At 43.9% G+C, this 19644-nt stretch overlaps 1 protein-coding gene across 1 annotated transcript; it reads left to right on the top strand.

Annotated features, from left to right (window-relative positions):
- The first annotated feature begins 3288 nt into the window (after positions 1 to 3288).
- On the top strand, positions 3289 to 3906 carry LOC129079501 (keratin-associated protein 5-3-like). Its single transcript, XM_054584743.1, has one exon. It carries the CDS (start codon positions 3289 to 3291, stop codon positions 3904 to 3906), a length of 618 nt encoding a protein of 205 aa, XP_054440718.1.
- The last annotated feature ends 15738 nt before the right edge of the window (positions 3907 to 19644 follow it).

Genomic DNA, 19644 nt, shown 5'->3' with positions numbered 1-19644 from the left:
GCCAAAGCCCGTCTTGAAGAATTCCACGTCTAGGCCTCTTGTTCAGTTTATTCCCACAAAATCTAATTCAGTCAGCTTCTTTAGGTGCAACAAAGTTTTCTGTACAGATGTTTTATAAAGTCAAAATGTAAAGTGGAAATATGATATTTTCTAAATTTTCTTTATACAGTAAGCAAATGAATATTGGACACCGTGACAGGTCAGAGAGGCACTGTGCTCAGTGCCAGTGTCACAGAGAGGTGCAAGAGTGGTCGCCTCTCGTTCACAGCATGTCAGGAAAGCTCTGCTCTGGGCTCTCTGGAGGTAAGCGAGCTCACAAAGAACTTTCGGTGCTTAGATGATGGGTGTAAGGAAAACCGAAAATCTAGACATGACCTAAGGCATTTGGGGAATGGATGGTCTGTTCATTTTGGCTCTAGCAGAGGATCTGCGCACTGATGGGGCGAGGAGCGTGTCCCTCCCCGGAAAGTGACCCAGTGAAGTGGGCGCCGGAGCAGATGTGGAGCAGCTCCCCATGCCAGCAGGGGTGCTTCCTTTCGGCGCCGTGGCGTTGTGCTTCTCTGCTCCTCCGCAGGAGATTAGGGGGTGTGCACGTTGAGGGGGCACTTTTTGTGTTTTTGTGTCTCCAGGGCCACATTGATGAGCAGGTAACTTAAGTCCACATAATGCTCAGTTGTACTCTGGAATTCCTAACCTTCACATCTGAGGGCTGAAATCTATTTCTGAGAAGATTCTTAACTTTTAATTCATTATCATCTTGCATTTGTTAAATTATAAATTATACTTCTATTCAAATTATTTGGATTAATAAAAATCCTATAATATAGACAAGAGGATGATATTATTTGTACTAAACAAATGAGGAAGGGGGCCCAGGAGTCTTCTGTCACTCATCTGAGTAGGTGCAGGGCTGGGAATAAAGTACAGAGACTTTTAGATCTGGTTATTTGTATTATCTCTTCAATGTCTTACGCTTGGAACCAAGAAAATCACTTTCAGAACTCCTTCCCTAGGGATTTCAAAAACAGGTCACATACCTTGAAAATAAGTGCTTTTTTTTTTCTTCTGCTTAAAAAAAAAAAAAAAAGAATTCTGTGTGATGAACTGGTTCTGGTGATGGATGAAAGGTTGTTGAGTTTAAATGTTAGATGGTAAGAGACCACAAACATTAAGAAAACCAATGTTTGGGGTAGATTATTGCTGTGGCACTGAATATGTTCTGTATGACTTGCTTACTGGCTTTATTTTAAACTATACAGCTCTAACTAACTCTGAACAAATAGCACATAGCACTTCTGGTGAGAGAACTTGTGTCTTGGGTTAGAGCTAGTTATAATTAATGTCATGCTCTTTGCCTGCTTAGGGGGTTGAATCCCTTTAGTTTTCTGTATCTCCCAGAATGTCATCCTTAAAATAGAACTTGTCATTTTCTCCATCAATTTTCCCTACCCCTCCCAACTATATTCCAAGAAGAAAAGATGACAGAATGTGATCATTTGTCCCCTCAGAGTCTGAGGGTGCCGCAGATCTGAGTGGCAAAGCAGAGGGAGTCGCTTTCCCAGTTCTCACCCATGCCTCCTCGGGGAGCGAAGTGCTCATGTGGGTCAGTCATTAAGAAATGCCGACTTCAGCGCTCTCGCCATTGCTTAGAAAAGTGGCCGTGGCTCCTAGTTTTATTGATAAGGAAAAGAAAGTGCATTAAGTTATAAAATTATTGCTAGGTTATCTTTGAAGCTTCTGACCTTCATAAATAGGGTATATTTCTATTACTACATAAATAGCAACTATATATTTTCTATACGTGTCCATGTAGTAATTTTAGTATATTGTTTTTTTTTATTTTTGGAAAATTAAATTTATCCATGATAATATCTGGCATGAAGTTTTGACCAAAAGTGAGGGTTGCCAATCTTTTGTGAATGAAATTTGCTGTTTTACGTGGACTTTTTGTTAGCTCCTAGAAATAGCAGTAAGATCTTTAAATCTTTGCTTTAGATGGTACACTCAGGTATTTGGAACAATACCTTTTTACTGTTTAGCATTTGACATATTGAAATTAAAAATAGTGGAAATCAGGCATTATTACTTTGACTTTACCTTCAAATTTAGTGTCAGAATATTCTTTAAGTAATTACTTTACAATTACTATATATTTTCATGTACAAAAACCATTGAAAAGATTCAGCATTGCCCTGCTACTTTGAGAACACTATTCGTGGGGTCTTCAAACACAGATTGCAAACTGTGAAACTCGCATGTCTACTGTGTGACTCCTTAAACCCACTCTCTTAGCCTGATTATGTAAGATAAGACCAGAAGGCCAAATAAAGCAGGAGACAACTATGCACAGTTTCCATAAATTCATTAACATGACATTCTTAGTAAATAATACCAACTTACTAATATGTTCCAACGTAAGGAAAAATCATATTGGGGTTATAACACCAGAATTAACGTGGAAAGACCAGAGGTTGTTAATTTATATGAAAGGCAAGTGTAAAGAGAAACATGAATGAGGAGTCAGAAGTCTAGTCTATATTCTAGCCAATAAGTCACATCATCTAACAGGGAAGTCTGAGTAATTTATTCACCTGGGTCTCAGCGTCTGCTCCCCTCAGAGGAGACTGTTTTACAGGATGGTGGGCCGGGGGCGGGGCGGCAACGCGACGGGTGCTGAGGTGCTGCGCGCTTCCCTGCCTCCGCCGGCGCCTCTGCCCGCTCCTTGCGTTCCTCGTGCGGGCGGCGGACTGGACCCATTTCCCTTGCCCGGTTCTCGCTGCCTGCTACACCGGGAACTCTTTACCACCCCCGCCTCTGTCTGGATCGTCTTTTCGTCCACAGCCCCACGGACGCAGACAGTTGTTAGTAAGCGTATGATTGAAGGACTAAGCATCCTTGCGCGGTCGCGGCTACCGCGGGACAATCTTCAGCCTGCGCCCTCAGTGAACTCGCTGTGAGCTCTGCGTACGGGCCTTGAGCGCCCGCTCGGGTTCCTTTGCTGGCTGCCTTCTCTTCGCACGCACCGTTTCTGGGACTGTGCCCACCCCCGCCGTCGTCAAGTTCCCTGCACAGGCTGGGGTCTGAGGAGCCACCCTAGAGCCGTGTGGCTCTATCTGTGCCACCCATGGAGCCCTATCCGTGCCACTCACCCTGGAGTGTGCGAAATAGGGGTCCCCCAAAAAGGTCCAGGTCCCAATCCCTGGTACACGTGCTGCTGGCCTTATTTGGAAATAGGGACTTGACAGATGTAGTTAAGGATACTGAGATGCGATCGTGTCCCTAAATTCAATGACCGGTGTCCTCAGAAAGGGAAGAACAGGGAGAATTGCGACCCGCGGACACCGGGGAGAAGGTGCCGGAAGAGCGTTGGCTGCCCACGCGGGCAGCGCCCCCTTCGGGGCCTCCGGGAGGAACCCTCGCTCGGCCCCTGGGTTCCCGACGTGTGCCCCTCAGAGCTGTGGCGACACCTGTCCAGTGCTTGACGCCTCGCCGCCTGCGGCAGTGTGTTGTGGAAGCCCTGGCAAACTCCGGGGGGTGAACACCGGGCCGCTCTGCTGGGGGAAGTGCCCCTCTGCGGCTGGGCGTGCGCTCGGACGGGCTGGCCCGTCCCGGGCGGCAGGCATCGCGGAGCGCGGGTGCCCCTCCGCCTGCGGGGCCTGCGGGGCCTGCGGGGCCTGCGCTCCGGCGGCGGTCCTGGCTCCGCTGTCGCCGCGCCTCGGTGCTTGCCCGTCGCGCTTGCCGAGTGGCGCCGACCCTGTTTCTTCCCGGTCCCCTGAGGAGGCAGCACGCAGTGTCGGTCTGTGCTGTCGCTCTGCCTCACTTCCGGTGTCCTCGCTTCCGCCGCGGGCCTGCACCTCGCACGTGGTCACACGGGACGCGCATCTGCTTTGTCAGAGGCTGAGCTAAGGGGGACATGAGTTAGGCTGAAGTACTAGGAGGGGGCTTCGGTTTTCACTGAAATCACTTCCACTTCCTGAAAAACCCCAAGTGAAATAAAATAGTTTTTAGCAGGAGCAATCATAAGAGGCTGAAATACCAGGGTAGAATTAAACATATCAGTTATATAAATAATAAGATTTTTCTATAATTAGATGTGAAGACTATACATTTTATGATGTTAAATAGTTCTAATATGGGGGGGGGAGGCAGAGATAAATGTATTTAAAAATAAAGAAAGAAAGAAAGAAAAAAAAACAGTTCTAAGAAATGGGTATAGATTTACCATACTGGTTATATGAGACAACACAATGACTCATTAATTGTACTTTGAAGAATTTTGAAATTTCAAAGTAACCATGCATTTATGACACTACATTTTAGTTAAATATGTTATTGTCACTGGAGTCTTTCTTTTTTTTTCTCCTACCAAAGAGCGTTATTAGGGGCTAGAAGAGAAGGAAGTGTCTGAGTGGCTGGGGTAGTCAAAGCAAAAAGCCAAAGGTGAGAGTTAAACCTTTAACCTCCTACTGAGGTGGTGCAACAAATGGCCTGACATGTGCCGGGTCTGCTTCCCCACAGACGGTGCCCCCTGCAGGGTCAGAGGTCAGCCCCGGGTTTGCCTGTGGAGGAGCCTGAACAAAGGCTCTGGCTGTTTATGGACCTTGGGGTTGGCGCATGGAGAGGGGGCATGTTCTCCAAAGAACAGTGAAAGAATTAGGAAAATGGAGTGACTTAATTGCTAAGTAAAATTAAGTTGACAAAATTGTGTGTAAACTGGTTAAGAAGTAATTAGGGTAGAACACACCATCCATGTTGTATCTGTGAAAGATATGTACAAGGAAGAATGTGACCTGAAGAAAATAGCTATATTAGTAAAAAAAAATTAAATATTGACAGTTATATCAGTGTCAACAGTCATAAAGAATGTATATATTGAGATGCGATGACCGCAACACATCCCTCACCTAACATGTTAATACCCCCGCTTTTTTGTGGTGAGAGCATTTAACGGCCCATCACAGGATTATATCTGGAATCTAAAATAGTCAAACTCGTAGAAGTAGAGAGTAGTGGTTATGAGGGGCTGGGAGAGGGAGAAATGGAGATGTTAGCCAAGGATACAAAGTTTTAGTTATGCAGAATAAACTTATTTTTAATTTTATTAAATTTATAAGGTGAAATTGGTTAATAAGTTTTCAAGTGTTCAATTCACTTGCCATATCATCTGTATGGTGCATCATGTGTTCACCACCCACAGTCAGGTCTCCTAATGTCACCATATATTTGTCCCCATTTACCCTTTGGCCCCTCCCCCCTTCTTTCTCTCTGGTAACCACCATACTCATAGTCTGTGTCTATGGACTTTTGTTTGTTGCTTTCAGTTTTATATCCTATATGAGTGAAATAATGTTTTATTTTTTTAAATTTTCTCTGACTTATTTTATTTAGCATGATATTTTCAATATCCACCCATATTGTCACAAATAACAGTATTTTATCTATTTCTATGGATGAGCAATATTCCATTGTGTATATATGTACCAATCACCTATCTAAGGACACTTCAGTTGTCCCCATGTGTTGGCCTCCATGAACATAGGGGTACATACAGGTATATCTTTTTTTTTAATCCTCACCCAAAGATGTGTTTGTTGATTTGAGAGAAAGAGGAAGGGTGGAGAGAGAGAAAAAACGAGAGGCAGGCAGACAGATATCAGTGTCTGACAGGGGACCAAATCTGCAACCAAGGTACATACCCTGACCAGGAATCAAACTTACAACCTTTTGGTGTAGGGAATAATGTTCCAACCAACTGAGCCACCCCTTCAGGGCAAGGGTACATACGTCTTTACAAATAAATGTTTTCAGAATTTTTTAGGTAAAGGGGTTGCTGGGTCATACGGTAACTCTTACTAATTCTTGAGCGACCGCCACACCGTTTTCCACAGTGGCGGCCCAAGTGTCCATTCCCACCAGCAGTGCGTGAGGGGTCCTCTCTCCACAACCTCTCCAATGCTTGTTGTCACCTGTCTTCTCAACCATAGTCATTCTAACTGGTGTGAGGTGGTATCTCATTTTGCTTTTCTTTAAAAATGTTGATTACATTTTCAAATAATATGGTAAACATATTTTTCTTCAAATTCCAGATACTGTTTCAGGAAAAGTACCTCTAAATTTAAGTTAGTAAGTCCCATTGTTAAGCTGAAAAAATACAATAAATACATTCCAAGCAATAAATAGTCTGGAAACATGGAACATAGGACAATTCCTAAGAGAGTAGAAGCTATAAAAGCCTACTCAGAGGACAGGCTGAGTGATCTGGTTTTGGGAAGAGAATGGAAGATGGAAGTTGGGTGGGCAGACTGTCCAGGGAGGGCAGTCTGGGCTTTGGAAACAGGAAGTGAGTAGGGGTTAAGGGTACAGTAGGATTCAAACTCATGGGAACCCATATGATTCTGGTTGACTTAAGTTCTAGTTGAAACGAGAAAAATCATAAATTAGGTTAGTGCTCCCTTGGTAAAACCCTGACTAAACCACTTACTACCTATACAAACTGATACATGGAGAGAACTAACATACAGGCCTGGGGATTTCCACATACAAGAGGGGACCCAAAAAACTGAATTATCTTCTGGAGGGCAGGCCCTATAGTACCAGCTTCCCTGTTAGGTGAGTGTTCTAGGAACCCATCTATATCAGTGGACTAGCTGGCATTGTTGTGAGAGGCTTCGTTTGGCCTAAGTGAATTTTTCTTGAAGACTCTTTCAACACATTTGTCCGTTTCATGATGGGTGATTTATGAGCACACCTGCCCACACTGTTCTCAGTGTTCAGCAGTTTTTGATCAAAAACAGCATGAGCCTCATGTCTCACCCTCCCTATTTGCCTGGTCTTGCCCGGAGTAACTTTGTTTTGTTTTCCTGGATGAAAAAAGTTCTCAAAGGGAAGTGTTTTGTTGATGTGGAAGAGGCGAAGCAAAAATCTGCAGAAGAGCAGGAAGGCATCAACACTAAATGAGGTCACAAACTGCTTTGAGCAGTGGAAGAAGCTTCTTGAAGGTGACTGCAGTCGGAACATGTAAGAATGAATACACAATTTTTTATAAATAAGTTCTGTTTTTTGAGGGTGGTTCCCCTTCTGCAGTTAAGATTTAGATAATCAGTAGATACTCTGGTCATCACCCTAATAATGAGAAGAATCAGATATGCTACAAAATCCTAGTTTTTAAACCCACCCAAACCCAAGGAAGCAAAGAGACTTAAATGAACTGAAAATCCAAGAGATAAAGGAAGACTTCCAGCTGTCAATGAGGGATACAAACAAAGAATGCGGGTATATTCTGCTGAATTCTGAACACCTGCGTGAGCGCTCCTGTGGGGGTTTAGGCTCCCCGGGATCTCCAGCCACAGCAGGAGTGCGCCCACCCTCCACTCTGCCCTGCACGCCACCCAGGGCCCCTGGTTACAGGGGCCATGGCAGGTCTGAAGCGCAGTGTCTGGGAAGCTCAGGGAAGGCTGAGAAAGCCAAGGAAACCCCGTCTAGAGCTGTGGGCCTTCACTGAGTGCCTGCAGTGGAGGGGCAGGGAGCTGAGAGCGCCCTCTGGGGAGCATGCCAGCCTTTACTAAGTGTCAGTGGTGGCTGCAGAGGCTTGGAGGAAGCAGGATCACCAAGAGGCGTCTGGTGAGGCCCGCAGGCCTTTGCTACATGTGCTGCAGAGGCTGTGAAGCAACGCAGGACAGAGGGAGGCCCTGTGTGCAGTGCACCAAGAGCAGCAGGGAAAGCGAAGGCGCGGTGAAACAGTGCGGGCGGGCTGGTTAGGGAGGCCGAGGGAGGCCTTCCACGGCATGAACCCAGCTGGCTGGCCAGTAAGCAAGCTGAAGCCTCGAGTGTTGCTGGGGACAGTTCTCAAGTCCTGCTGGAAAGGAAGCCTTGTGTTTCCCTCACTGGAGAACTGAATCAGGGACGTGAGCGGCTGAATGAGGCTCAGATTCACAAAAACACTCGTCCCCACACCAGCAGCCCAGCATATGAAGGGAGTACCCTTTCTAGAAGAGTATGTCAGTTGTTTCAGTCCTAATTATTCTTTGCATATAATATTCAGCGTAAAGTAAATAATAACAAATGTTAAAGAACCAAGGAAAGATAACTGACGGTAAAAAGAAAACTCAATAGACACAGACCTGGAAGTGGTGCAGATGCATATTGTTAGAGAAAGAATTAAAATTATGCATAACAAATATACCAAAAGAGCTATTAGAAAAGTAATGTAAATCAACACTGGGAGTTTCAGAAGAGCAAAAGAGATTATAAAAATCAAACGAACAAACAAACAGTGGAAATGCTGAACTTGAAAACAGTAAGATATGGAGACTCCATCCCGTGGACTCCGCAGCAGAACGGGTGCAGTGTGAGGATCCCCTCATGGCTTTGGTGCCAGCTGGGTCAGAAGATGCAGGACCTGCAGGACACCAAGCACTAGGAGAACCGTGAACAGCTCATCAGATACAGTGGAGGCCAGAAACACATGGGACATTTTCAAAGAGCTGAAGAAACATCTGTCAACCTGGAATTCTACGTGCAGAAAAATGCCCTTCAAACGTGAGGACAAAGAAAACATTTCAAGCAGAGAGAGGCTTTGATAATTTGTTGGCAGCCTGCTCCCCGATGGATGATGGCACCAGAGGAAAGCTCTGGTTTATAGGAAAGAATGAAGGGCACACAAGGGGTAAGCCTATGGGTAAAAAGAAAGCACTGCTTTTGGTTTTAATATACACTAATATACTTACCTTTATTTATCTCTAAAGCACTAACTGTTCAAGTTTATAGATAACAATGCACTGTGAAGTTATAGCACATGAGCACCATCTGAATACAATCTTATAAAACATCTGTAAAAATAAGAGGTATAATTTGTCGAGTGCTTCCTGGATGCCAGATGGTATACTTCGCACAGTAAACCTAGTTTGCAGCCCTTTGTTTCCAGCTAGGAAATGAGACTCAGCCTGAGGTAGCCTCAGGCCCTGCAGCCACTCGGTGGCGCGCGAGGGATCCAGCCCTCGCTCCCATCCGCGCCAGAGTGCATGAGCACGTCAGCAGTTAGCCTTGTCTGGACGGACGGAACTCGGAAAATACCTCAGTCCTATCACTAGGAAAGCATTCTTGGGGTATCATACAGTTGTCCAGTAGAGTGCAGGGATCTGAATGTGCTGACCTGGAATAACTTCCATTGCAGTGCTACGTGGGAAAAGGCAGGTAGGATACAGTGAGACTAGTAGACTAGTGCCTTTACATGTGCATATAGAGACAGATACACAGGTAGGTGCTGATTTGGATGCTTTTCTGCACAAACACATGCCCGTACACACAGAGAGAGACTAGCTCTTCATGATGCATAAGAACTGCTAAGAGGTTTTGAGTCAAAGGAGAAGTATTTTAAAACTTGAGGGTCAGAATTAAAAGAGAGACCACTTTTTCAGAGCACTGACTTTTGGTGTTAAAAATTTTTTTACTACATACTAGGATTTCCCATCACAATTTTGAAAAGCCTAGGTTTTAAATGAATAAGACCTTTGCTCATTTACTTGCATGAGATAGATGGAGGACTCACAACATAAGCTTATTAGGAGCAGAGTCCATTTATAATTTCTTTCCTTTTTACACAGCATAATGTCCTTGTATATATAGGCGTTAATATTTGTTGACCTTCCAATTAGATGAATGTTGGTAATGTTAAAGAGTAAAATTTCATTGAACTATTAGTAGGAGACAAACACATAAATAAATAGTACTGCTTAGAATAATATATAATGTAGAAGATACTATTTAAACAGATTCTTGGGGGGCAAGATAATGAGCTATATCATTATAGGCAAGAATGATACAGAGATGGGGAGGCAGAAACATGCAGATACGTGTTGGTGAAATAAGTCTTTTGAGGGGAGGGAGACAGTGATGTGGGGAAGGTAGGCTGGCACAGAGTTGTGGAGTAAGGGGGTTCATTGATGGGTTCTGACCTGGGTGCACCTCAGACATCACAGCTTTGGGGGGATTCACTTGGCAAGGAGTTGTTTCTTTGAAGCAAGCGTTGCACGAGGCGGTCCTCTTTGCTGTTATAAGGACCTCTTTTCTCATCTCCTTCCCTACTCCCAGCCACCCTCCTGGGCTCTCACTCATGCCCCGCCCCTGCCCTTTCCCCTCAGCGCATCCCTGGCTGGGGCGGCAGCCTCCGGTGATACTCTGTGCTTTTCTGAGCTCCCTGCCTGCTCACAGCACACATGCCCTCACACGGGGGTTGAATGTTGATCATTCTCTTTTCTGCAGGTCTTTTGTAACCACTGTCCACATGGCCATGTAACTGGGATGGGAGATATTATATCCCTTTCAGGGATAAAAACACCCACAGAACTTGAAGCCAGACAGGCCATTTTGATGTTTTTGACTCTACAAAGTAATAGGTTTGAGCTTGGAAAAGCACATACCCCACAGGAACTACAGTTTCTTTTATCAACAACCCCAGATAGAATGCACTTCTTGTCCCCACTCTGACACCAAACCTGGCTCGCGGGCCCCCCTGAATGGCCCACAGTAGCCATTACTTCTTCTGGAGAGCCGCCTCTGAACCCCACGCCTGCGTCGTGGCTGCGTAAGCTCAAGCCATGCGGCTCTGCTGGTGGAGAGATGGCAGTTGCCTGTCTGTGAGTGTCTAGAATAGCAGAAATTTTCTAGACTTAGTAAACTTTAGTCAAACGAATGAATGAATGACATGGAATAAAAATATAGGGAGTTATTTCATTATTGTTTCCATATAAATAAATTCCTCAGAAGTTTTGTGATTAAAGTCTTTAATATTTGTGTGTTCCCGTGATTCTAAAGCATTGCTTCCACACCCTCCCCCAGAGCACCCTGTATCCTGTCTCTGCCGATTCTCGCCTTCTTTATATGGGAGGCCTCAAGGGTTTACTGAGATGAGACTCCAGAATGTTGGCCCAGGAGAATCATGTTCCTCCCCGGAGCCCTTCCGAAGCTCTCATTGTCATGAGCTGCCATTGTCATTCTGAACTGCTCTTGGTGGCTTCTGTGGTGTTAACCAACCCTCCGCTGTTGGGTTCCCGCACACCACCTGCAAAAAGTCTGGCCCCTGGGGGACCACCCTCTGAGACGGAGCCGAGGGGCCATGTGTGCTGGCGGACCAGCAGCACCCTGCGAGGACTTCTTTGAGGTGAAATCCTTTCTGACAAGATGCTTTGTCATTTGCTTAACATCTTTTTCCTTTCTGTAATGAGGGAGGAACGGGAAGGTAATTTAATCTGAAATGCTGCCACCTCCATAGCAAGAGATTAATTGGATACTGCCTGGAAAATTATTTGAGCACCTCAGAATCTGTGTAAACAGAGGGTGGAAAGAGCAAGATGGGTGGAAGTCAGGCCTCTGGCGTAGTTCCTTTACTAAGCTTCGGGAAAATGTTGCCCTTACGTTTGTCTACCCTTAAGTTGGCTAAAAAAAAGATAATTTGGTATCACAGTAAATATAGATTTGACACAACCAGAATACTAATTCCACTTTGTTGAATAATATGATGTTATTGACAAAATGAACATATAGCCTCTTTAGCTTTGAACCATCCCTTCAGGATCTCCAAACAATCTTTATTTATAATGTTTCTAGGATAGAGTTTCAACATGTAAAACACGGTGATTAGAAATGGGGACGGTCCGACCAGGAGCGGGGACAGGAGTGGCGCTGTGCGGGGCTGGGCGTCTGCACGGACTGTGGCAGGGCCTGCGTGCGCCTCGCGCGGCCCTCACACCCTCAGGCTCTGCGCTCTGAGGGAGCAAAGGTGACCATGACAGCGCTTTCTGTAAACAGACCTCACATGGGAGAAAATAGTGTAAGGAAACTCCCATTTGTACAGTTGTAGAAACCTGCACATTCACCTGTCCAGTTTTGCTGGGCAGGGGAAGCTAGCGACTGCCTCTGTCATGGCAAGTTTGGAGTCAAGTTGATCTTTGGTAAGGGTTCCTCCATCATTGGGCCTTTAGTATTAATGTTCTGAAATAGGGCTTTCAATTTTTAACTATTGCGTTTATCTGTCTTACCAAGTTTATGGGAAATTTATAGGCTGATTTGACCGCCTTAGAACGCCCGGCGCCAGCTCTCGCCCCTGGCCTTGCCTGGCTCCGCAGCTGTCTGCAGGCCTCCGTCCTGGGCCAGGAGTTAGCTCGTGGCTGAGTAGGACTAGTTTTCAGTGTTGGACCAGGTGCTACCCCACACTTACTTGCTTGAAACATGCAGCAGTCTTGAGCTTTCTTCTTCTTTTCATAAGAGATATGGGAATAAAAAGGAATACTTCAGTGAGGAAAAATATAAACTTGAGCTCAATGATAAATTACAAATGACACTTGGCCTCCATGTTGGGGACCATGAGAGAATGGCAGGGTGGGGCAGGGCACACCGGGGACCCTGCCTACCCGCGAGGTCCCCTCCAGCTCCTACTGTCACTGCCATGCCTGGGCAGGTCTCACTGTGGTCCAGTCACCCAGTTATTTCAAGAGAAAGAAGATAGCAGGTTTTCCTCAAAGCCTCCTATTTTTAAATATTGTTCCCCAGAGCATGTGTGTCACCTGTCAGGTTTCCCTACTCAGGTTCCTGGCCTCCCATGCCCTCGGCACCTGCAGCTGCATGTGGACACTGTCCCTGGATGCCCCACCCGCCTGGCGCTCGGCCTCACCGCTGCTGTGCTGGCCACCCGCTGCTGGGGCCGTGCGGTGTACCCTCCGCCTGCTGCCAGCTTGCAGTCCATGAGCCCCAGGCTCCTGGTAGTGTTATTTTCAAGTTCCTCGGTGCTGCTAGGCCAGGTTGATGTTTTTTTTCTTCATAATGCTCTCAAATTTTCTTTTCCCTCCTATCTCCATTAAGCACTTACCTAGGGTTACCATCATTAACTTCGTCCTGAGTGAATGCAACGACTGCTCTTTTTCCTATTCAAGGAGAGAGATTCTGTTACTGTCTGTGCCGGGCACTGAGTGGTGCTGGCTGAGCTGCATTCCATGACCGCCACACTCAGCTGTCTGTTTGCAAAAGCATCTGTGCACCCAGCTCGTCTTTCTCAGTTTCTTTATTGGTTGTGACCCACATTCCAGCAACGTCTATAAATCCATCCTGCTACCATCCGTATCTAAACTGTGTGGACTGGTGGTCAAGACTTCCCTCAGAGTAGCCATGGTCGGTCCTGTCCTTCGGCCTCACCCACCCGGAGGCCCGCGGTGGGCATGGGTCTCAGTGCCCAGCTTGCTTCTCCGGGAGCCCCATTTGCTTGCAGCCCCCTTACCTCCCTGCTCCGTGCACCGCGCACGCAACCGATGGAGAATACCAAGTTATTTTCTGTCTTTCGGAATTTGATAGTGACGTGATTTAGATGAGGGCAGCGCGTGTTCTCTCTAGAGGACCAGAGAGTCAGTACTGTAGGCTTTTCAGGCCACGTGGCCTCTGCTGAAGCTCCTCACCTGGGTAGTTAGAGAGTGAACTCAGTAGGTAATATGTGCAACAAAGAGGGTTCCAGTAAAATGTTTTCAAAAACCGATGGCTGACCAGGCAGTAGTCCACTGGGCCCCCTTCCTGTCTCTGTTCCTGGCCTGGCTGCTCTCCCACGGCTCCTCAGCATCCCTGTCAGAAACGAGCTCTCGTTTGGCCTTCAGGCCCTCATGTCTGCTACTGTCTACGTAACGAAGGGGTCACCTCCTCAGAAGGTGGCACATTCCTGGGTGACAGGGTCAGTTGTTGCCTCCTTTCTATCTCCTATGTTCTATATTGACTGAAGGAAAGCATGAAGAACCACTTACTCTATGTCACTGAAAATTCTGTTTTTGACACACATCATTCACACTTCTGGACAGAACTTAGAAAAGCCATAAAAGTCGATGCAGGGAAAACCAAAATTTTGTTACATTAACACTGCTCTTTCTTCCTTTCAAATATGAAAGTCAATGAGGAAAACTGAAATGGTCCATATATTGAATTTTGTGGTGTCAGTAAACTCAGAGTAAATGTAAGGGGAAAAGGCTGGTGTTTAAAACATTAAAATATTAAAAAACTTTTCATTTTTTATTTTCTTTTATTTTCTTTTTTTTATTGTTCAGATACATTTGTCTCCAATGTCCTGCCACCACATTCCCCTGTCCCACCCACCGCCACCTCCTACCCTCAATCCTTCCCCACTTTGGCTTTGTCCGTGGGTCCTTTATACATGTTGCTTGACTTGACCTTTCCCTTTCTTTTCCCTGTTACCCACCTCCCTCCTTCCCTTCTGTTACTGTCACTTTGTTTTTTCTTTCAATGTTGCTGGTTATATTTTTCTTCCTTATTTGTTTCGTTGATTAGGTTCCACTTATAGGTGAGATCATGTGATATTTGTTTTTCACCGCCTGGCTTGTTTCACTTAGCATAATGTATTCCAGTTGCATCCATACTGTCTCGAAGGGTAGTAGCTCTTTCTTTCCGCTGCATAGTATTTCATTGTGTAAATGTACCATAGCTTTTTGATCCATTCATTTACTGATAGGCACTTAAGTTGCTTCCAGCACTTGGCTATTGTAAATTGTGCTGCTATGAACATTGGGGTGCATACGTTCTTTTGAATTGGTGTTTCGGGATTCTTAGGGTATAATCCCAGCGGTGGAATCACTGGGTCCAAAGGCAGTTACATTGTCAGCTTTTTGAGGAAATTCCAAACTGTTTTCCACAGTGGCTGCACCAGTCTGCATTCCCACCAACAGTGCACTAGGGTTCCCTTTTCTCCACAACCTCGTCAGCACTTGTTGTTTGTTTATTTATGATGGCCATTCTGACCAGTGTGAAGTGGTATCTCCTTGTGGTTCTAATTTGCATTTCTCTGCTGACTAGTGATGCTGAGCATCCTTTCATATGTCTCTGGGCCTTCAATATGTCCTTCTTGGAGAAGTGTCTGTTCCGGTCCTTTGCCCATTTTTTAATTGGATTGTTTGTTTTCCTGGAGTGGAGTTGTGTGATTTCTCTTTAGATTTTGGAGATCAAGCCCCTTGTCTGAGGTGTCACTGACAAATATATTTTCCCATACTGTTGGTTCTCTTTTCATTTTTCTGATGTTTTCTTTAGCCATGCAGAAGCTTCTGATTTTGATGAGGTCCCATTTGTTTATTCTTTCCTTTCTGTCTCTTGCTCTGTGGGACATATTGGTGAAACTAGTGCTGCTTGGGATGTCTGAGAGTTTCCTGCCTATGGTCTCTTTTAGGACTTTTATGGTGTTGCAACTTATGTTTAAGTCTTATCCATCTTGAGTTTATTTTTGTGTATGGTGCAAGTTGGTGGTTGAATTTCAATTTTTTGTGTGTAGCTGTCCAGCTCTCCCAACACCATTTGTTGAAGAGGCTATTTTTATTCCATTTTAAGCTTCTGCCCACTTTGTCAAATATTAATTGACCATGGAGACATGTGTTTATTTCTGGGCTCTCTATTTTGTCCCATTGATCTATGTGTCTGTTCTTGTGCAAGTACCACACTGTTTTGATTACAGTGGCCTTGTAATATAGTTTGATACCAGGTATTGTGATCCCTCCTACTTTGTTTGTCTTTCTCAAAATTGCTGCAGCTATTTGGGGTCATTTATGGTTCCATAGAAATCTTTGAAATGTTTCTTCTTTATATGTGAAATATGTCATTGGTATTTTAATAGGGATTGCGTTGAATCTATAAATTGCTTTGGGTAGTAAGGATATTTTGATGATGTTTATTCTCCCAATCCATGAACATGGAATATGCTTTCATTTATTTGTGCCTTCCTTAATTTCTTTTTTCAGTGTTGTGTAGTTTTCTGAGTGCAGGTCTTTTGCCTCCTTGGTTAAGTTTTTCCTTAGGCACTTTATTATTATTATTATTTTTTTTGCTATAGCAAATGGAATTTTTTTCCTGATTTCTGATTCTGATATTTCAGTGTTGGTGTACAAAAATGCCTTTGATTTCTGAATATTGACTTTGTATCCCATTGTTTCATCAAATTCACTTATTAGGACGAGTATTTTGGTGGTGTCTGTAGGGTTTTCTGTGTACACTATCATGTCATCTGCAAACAATGACAGTTTTACTTCCTCCTTTCCAATTTGGATGCCTTTTATTTCTTTTTCTTGTCTCACCACTGTGGCTAGGACTTCCAATCCTATGTTGAATAGAAGTGGTGAAAGCGGACAAGCTTGTGTTGTTCACGATCTTAGTGGGAAAGTTTTTAGTTTTTGCCTGCTGAGTGTGATGCTGGCTGTAGTTTTTTTTCATATATGGCCTTTATTATGTTGAGCTATGCCCACTTTATCACCACTTTGCTGAGCGTTTTTATCATAAATGGGTGCTGACCTTATCAAATGCTTTTTCCATGTCTGTTGATATGATCATGTGATTTTTGTCTTTCCTTTTGTTTTTGTGATATTTTGCATTTATTGATTTGCAAATATTGAACCATCCTTGCATGCCTGGGATGAATCCTGCTTGATCAAGAAATTGAGGAAGATGATCTCTTTAATGTGTTGCTGAATGTGGTTTGTCCATATTTTGTTGAGGATTTTAGGGTCTATGTTCATCAGCGATACTGGCCTGTAGTTTTTTTTTTCTTTGTTGTGTCTTTATCTGGCTTTGGGATTAGGATGGTGCTGGCCTTGTAAAAATAGTTTGGGAGTCTTCCCTCTTCTTGGACTCTTTGAATAGTCTGAGAAGGACATGAGTCAGCTCTTTCATAAATGTTTTGCAAAATTCTCCTGTGAAACTGTCAGGTCTAGGGCTTTTGTGTGCTGGGAGTTTTTTGATGATTGCTTCAATTTCACCAGCTGTTATTGGTCTGTTTGGGCTTTCGGCTTCTTCTTCATTCAGCATTGGAAGTTTATATTTTTCTAGAAATTTCTCCATTTCATCGAGGTTTTCAAATTTTCTGGTATATAATTGTTCATAGTAATATCTTACAATCCTTTGTAATTCTGTGCTACCACTTGTAATTACTCTTTTTTCATTTCTGATATTATTTATTTGGGTCCTCTCCCTTTTTTTCCTTGATGAGTGTGCTTAAAGGCTTGTTGATTTTGTTTATTTTTTCAAAGAACCAGCTCCTAGATTTGTTGATCCTTTGAATTATTCTTTTAGTCTCTATGTCATTCAGTTCTGCTCTGATCTTGATTATTTTCTTCCTTGTACTTCTCTGGGCTTTGTTTGTTGTTGTTCTTCTAGTTCTTGTAGCTGTAGGTTTAGGTCATTTATTTGAAATCTTTCTCTTTTTTTTGGTCAGCCTGTGTTGCTTGAACTTCCCTCTCAGGACTACCTTCTCTGTGTCCCATACGTTTTGGACTGTTCTATGTTCATTATCATTTGTTTCCAGAAACTTTTTTGATTTCTTCTTGGATCTCATTGCTAACCCATTCATTGTTTTATAGCATGCTATTCAGTTTCCATGAGTTTGAATATTTTTGAGTTTTTTCCTTGAGGTTGGTTTCTAGTTTCAAGCCCTTGTGGTCCATGAAAATACTTGTTATGACTTCAATTTTCTTGAATTTGTTGAGGCTTGCTTTGTTTCCTATCATGTGGTCTATCTTTGAAAATGCTCCATGTGCATTTGAAAAGCATGTGTACTTTGCTTCTTTGGGATGAAAGGTTCTATATATGTTGGTTAAGTCCATTTGATGTAATTTGTCATTCAGTTCCACAATAACCTTGTTGATATTTTGTCTGGAAGATTTATTCATTGTTGACAGTGGGGTGTTAAAATCCCCTACTATCAGTGTGTCGCTGTCTATATCTTTCTTGAAGTCCTCCAAGATTTTCCTTATATATTTGGGTGCTCCTATGTTGGGTGCATATAGATTTACAATGTTTATGTCTTCCTGATGGATTCTTCCTTTGAGTATTATGAAGTGTCCTTCTGTGTCTCCTTTTTATGGCCTTTGTTTAAAAATCTATTTTTTCTGATATAAGTATCACTACCCCTGCTTGTTATTCCTGTCCATTAGCTTGGAATATTTTTTTCCATCCCTTTACTTTCAGTCTATGTAGGTCCTTTGTTCTGAGATGGGTGTGTTGTAGGCAGCGTATGTGTGGGTAATGTTTTCTTATTCATTCTGCTGTCCCATGTCTTCTATTGGAGCATTCAGTCTATTTATATTTAATGTTATTATTGATAGGTACTTAGTATTTTTTTCTTTTTTTACCTGTGTTCCTTTCTTACTCTTTTTCTTCATCTTAAAGCAGTCCCTTTTGCATATCTTGCAGTGCTGATTTGGTGGAGGTGTATTTTTTTAGCATTCTTTTGTCTGGGAAACTCCTTATTTCACCTTCCATTTTAATTGAGAGCCTTGCTAGGTAGAGCAGTCTTGTTTGCGGGCCTTTGTTTTTCATTTTTTGCACTATTTCTTGCCATTCCCTTCTGGCTTGCAGTGTTTCTGTTGAGAAGTCAGCTGCTAGCCATACCGAGGCTCCCTTACATGTTACTACCTGTTTCTCACTTGCTTGCTTTAGGATTCTGTTTGTCTTTGATATTTGCCATTTTAATTAGGATGTGTCTTGGAGTGGGCCTCATTGGGTTCCTCTTGAATATGACCCTCTGTGCTTCCTGGACTTGTGTAACTTTCTCTCCTCCAATTAGGGAAGTTTTCCATCAATACTTTTTCAAGCAGGTTCTCTATCCCTTCCTCATGCTCTTCTCCTTCTTACATGGATACTGTTACGTTTCAGGTTGTCCGGCATTTCCCTCAATGCCTCTTCATTCTTTTTGGTCTTTTTTCATTTTCTGGCTCTTTCTGGGAGCTCTTTTCTACCTCCAGCTCACTGATTTGATCCTCTGCTTCATCTAGCCTGCTTTTGATTCCTTCTACTGTGTTCTTCAATTCAGAAATTGTATTCTTCATTTCCTCTTGTCTCTTAGTGATAGTTTCTATGTCCTTTTTTATGCTCATATAATTTGCAGTAAGTTCCTCGTAGTTCCCCTGTAGTTTTTGTAGTTTTCCCTGAGCTCACTGAGCTCATTGAGCTTCCTTAGAACCATTGTTTGGAACTCAATTTCTGATAATTTGCTTGCCTCTCTTTCATTTAGTTCTCTTTCTGGGGATTCCTCCTCTCCCTTTGACTGGGAGGTGTTCTTTGTTTTCCCATTATTTGTGAGACACTTATTTTTTACTTCTGCTTCTTAAATTGATCTGTCTTGACTTTCTGACTTTGTGGTGTGAACTTGTATGGTAGGAGACTGCTGTTTTTTCTTTCTGGATCTGCCTCTGATGATGTCAGATGTCACCCCTGTCTGATCTTCGGCAGTCTGTTCGAGACTTCCAGGAATCTACTATCTGTGGCTGTCTCCTTCAGCTGTTAATCTAGTCACTCTGCACTCAGCAGGCCAGCTTAACCATCATGGGGTGTGGCAGAGTCCTTCCTGGAGACAGGGCTATTGGGTCCTCTCAGGCTGCTGCCGCTGAGGGGAGTGGTCTATCTGAGCAAGATGGCTGCTGCTGTATGGGAGAAGAGTCAGCACCAGGATCCCATCAGCTACTCTCTCTGTTCTCTCCCCAAAGCCTCCTTTCCCCGTCTCTCCTCAGGCATCTCTAGCCCACTCTGCCCCCACCTTTGCCGGAGACCAGGGTAAGTGGCTGCAAATAAATATTTATACATTGGTCCTTTAAATGGCTCTTTGTGTCTCTGGCTGCCTGTCTC

Source organism: Pteronotus mesoamericanus, unplaced genomic scaffold (assembly GCF_021234165.1).
Source record: "Pteronotus mesoamericanus isolate MK-2021 breed Mesoamerican mustached bat unplaced genomic scaffold, CSHL_Meso_final contig_120, whole genome shotgun sequence".
NCBI lineage: Eukaryota > Metazoa > Chordata > Mammalia > Chiroptera > Mormoopidae > Pteronotus > Pteronotus mesoamericanus.
Note: the sequence above shows the minus strand (reverse complement) of the source record. Positions and strands in the feature narration are given on the sequence as shown.

Bases quoted from the DNA above. Each gene is read 5' to 3' on its own strand.
- LOC129079501 (XM_054584743.1), top strand. From the start codon at position 3,289: ATGACCGGTGTCCTCAGAAAGGGAAGAACAGGGAGAATTGCGACCCGC.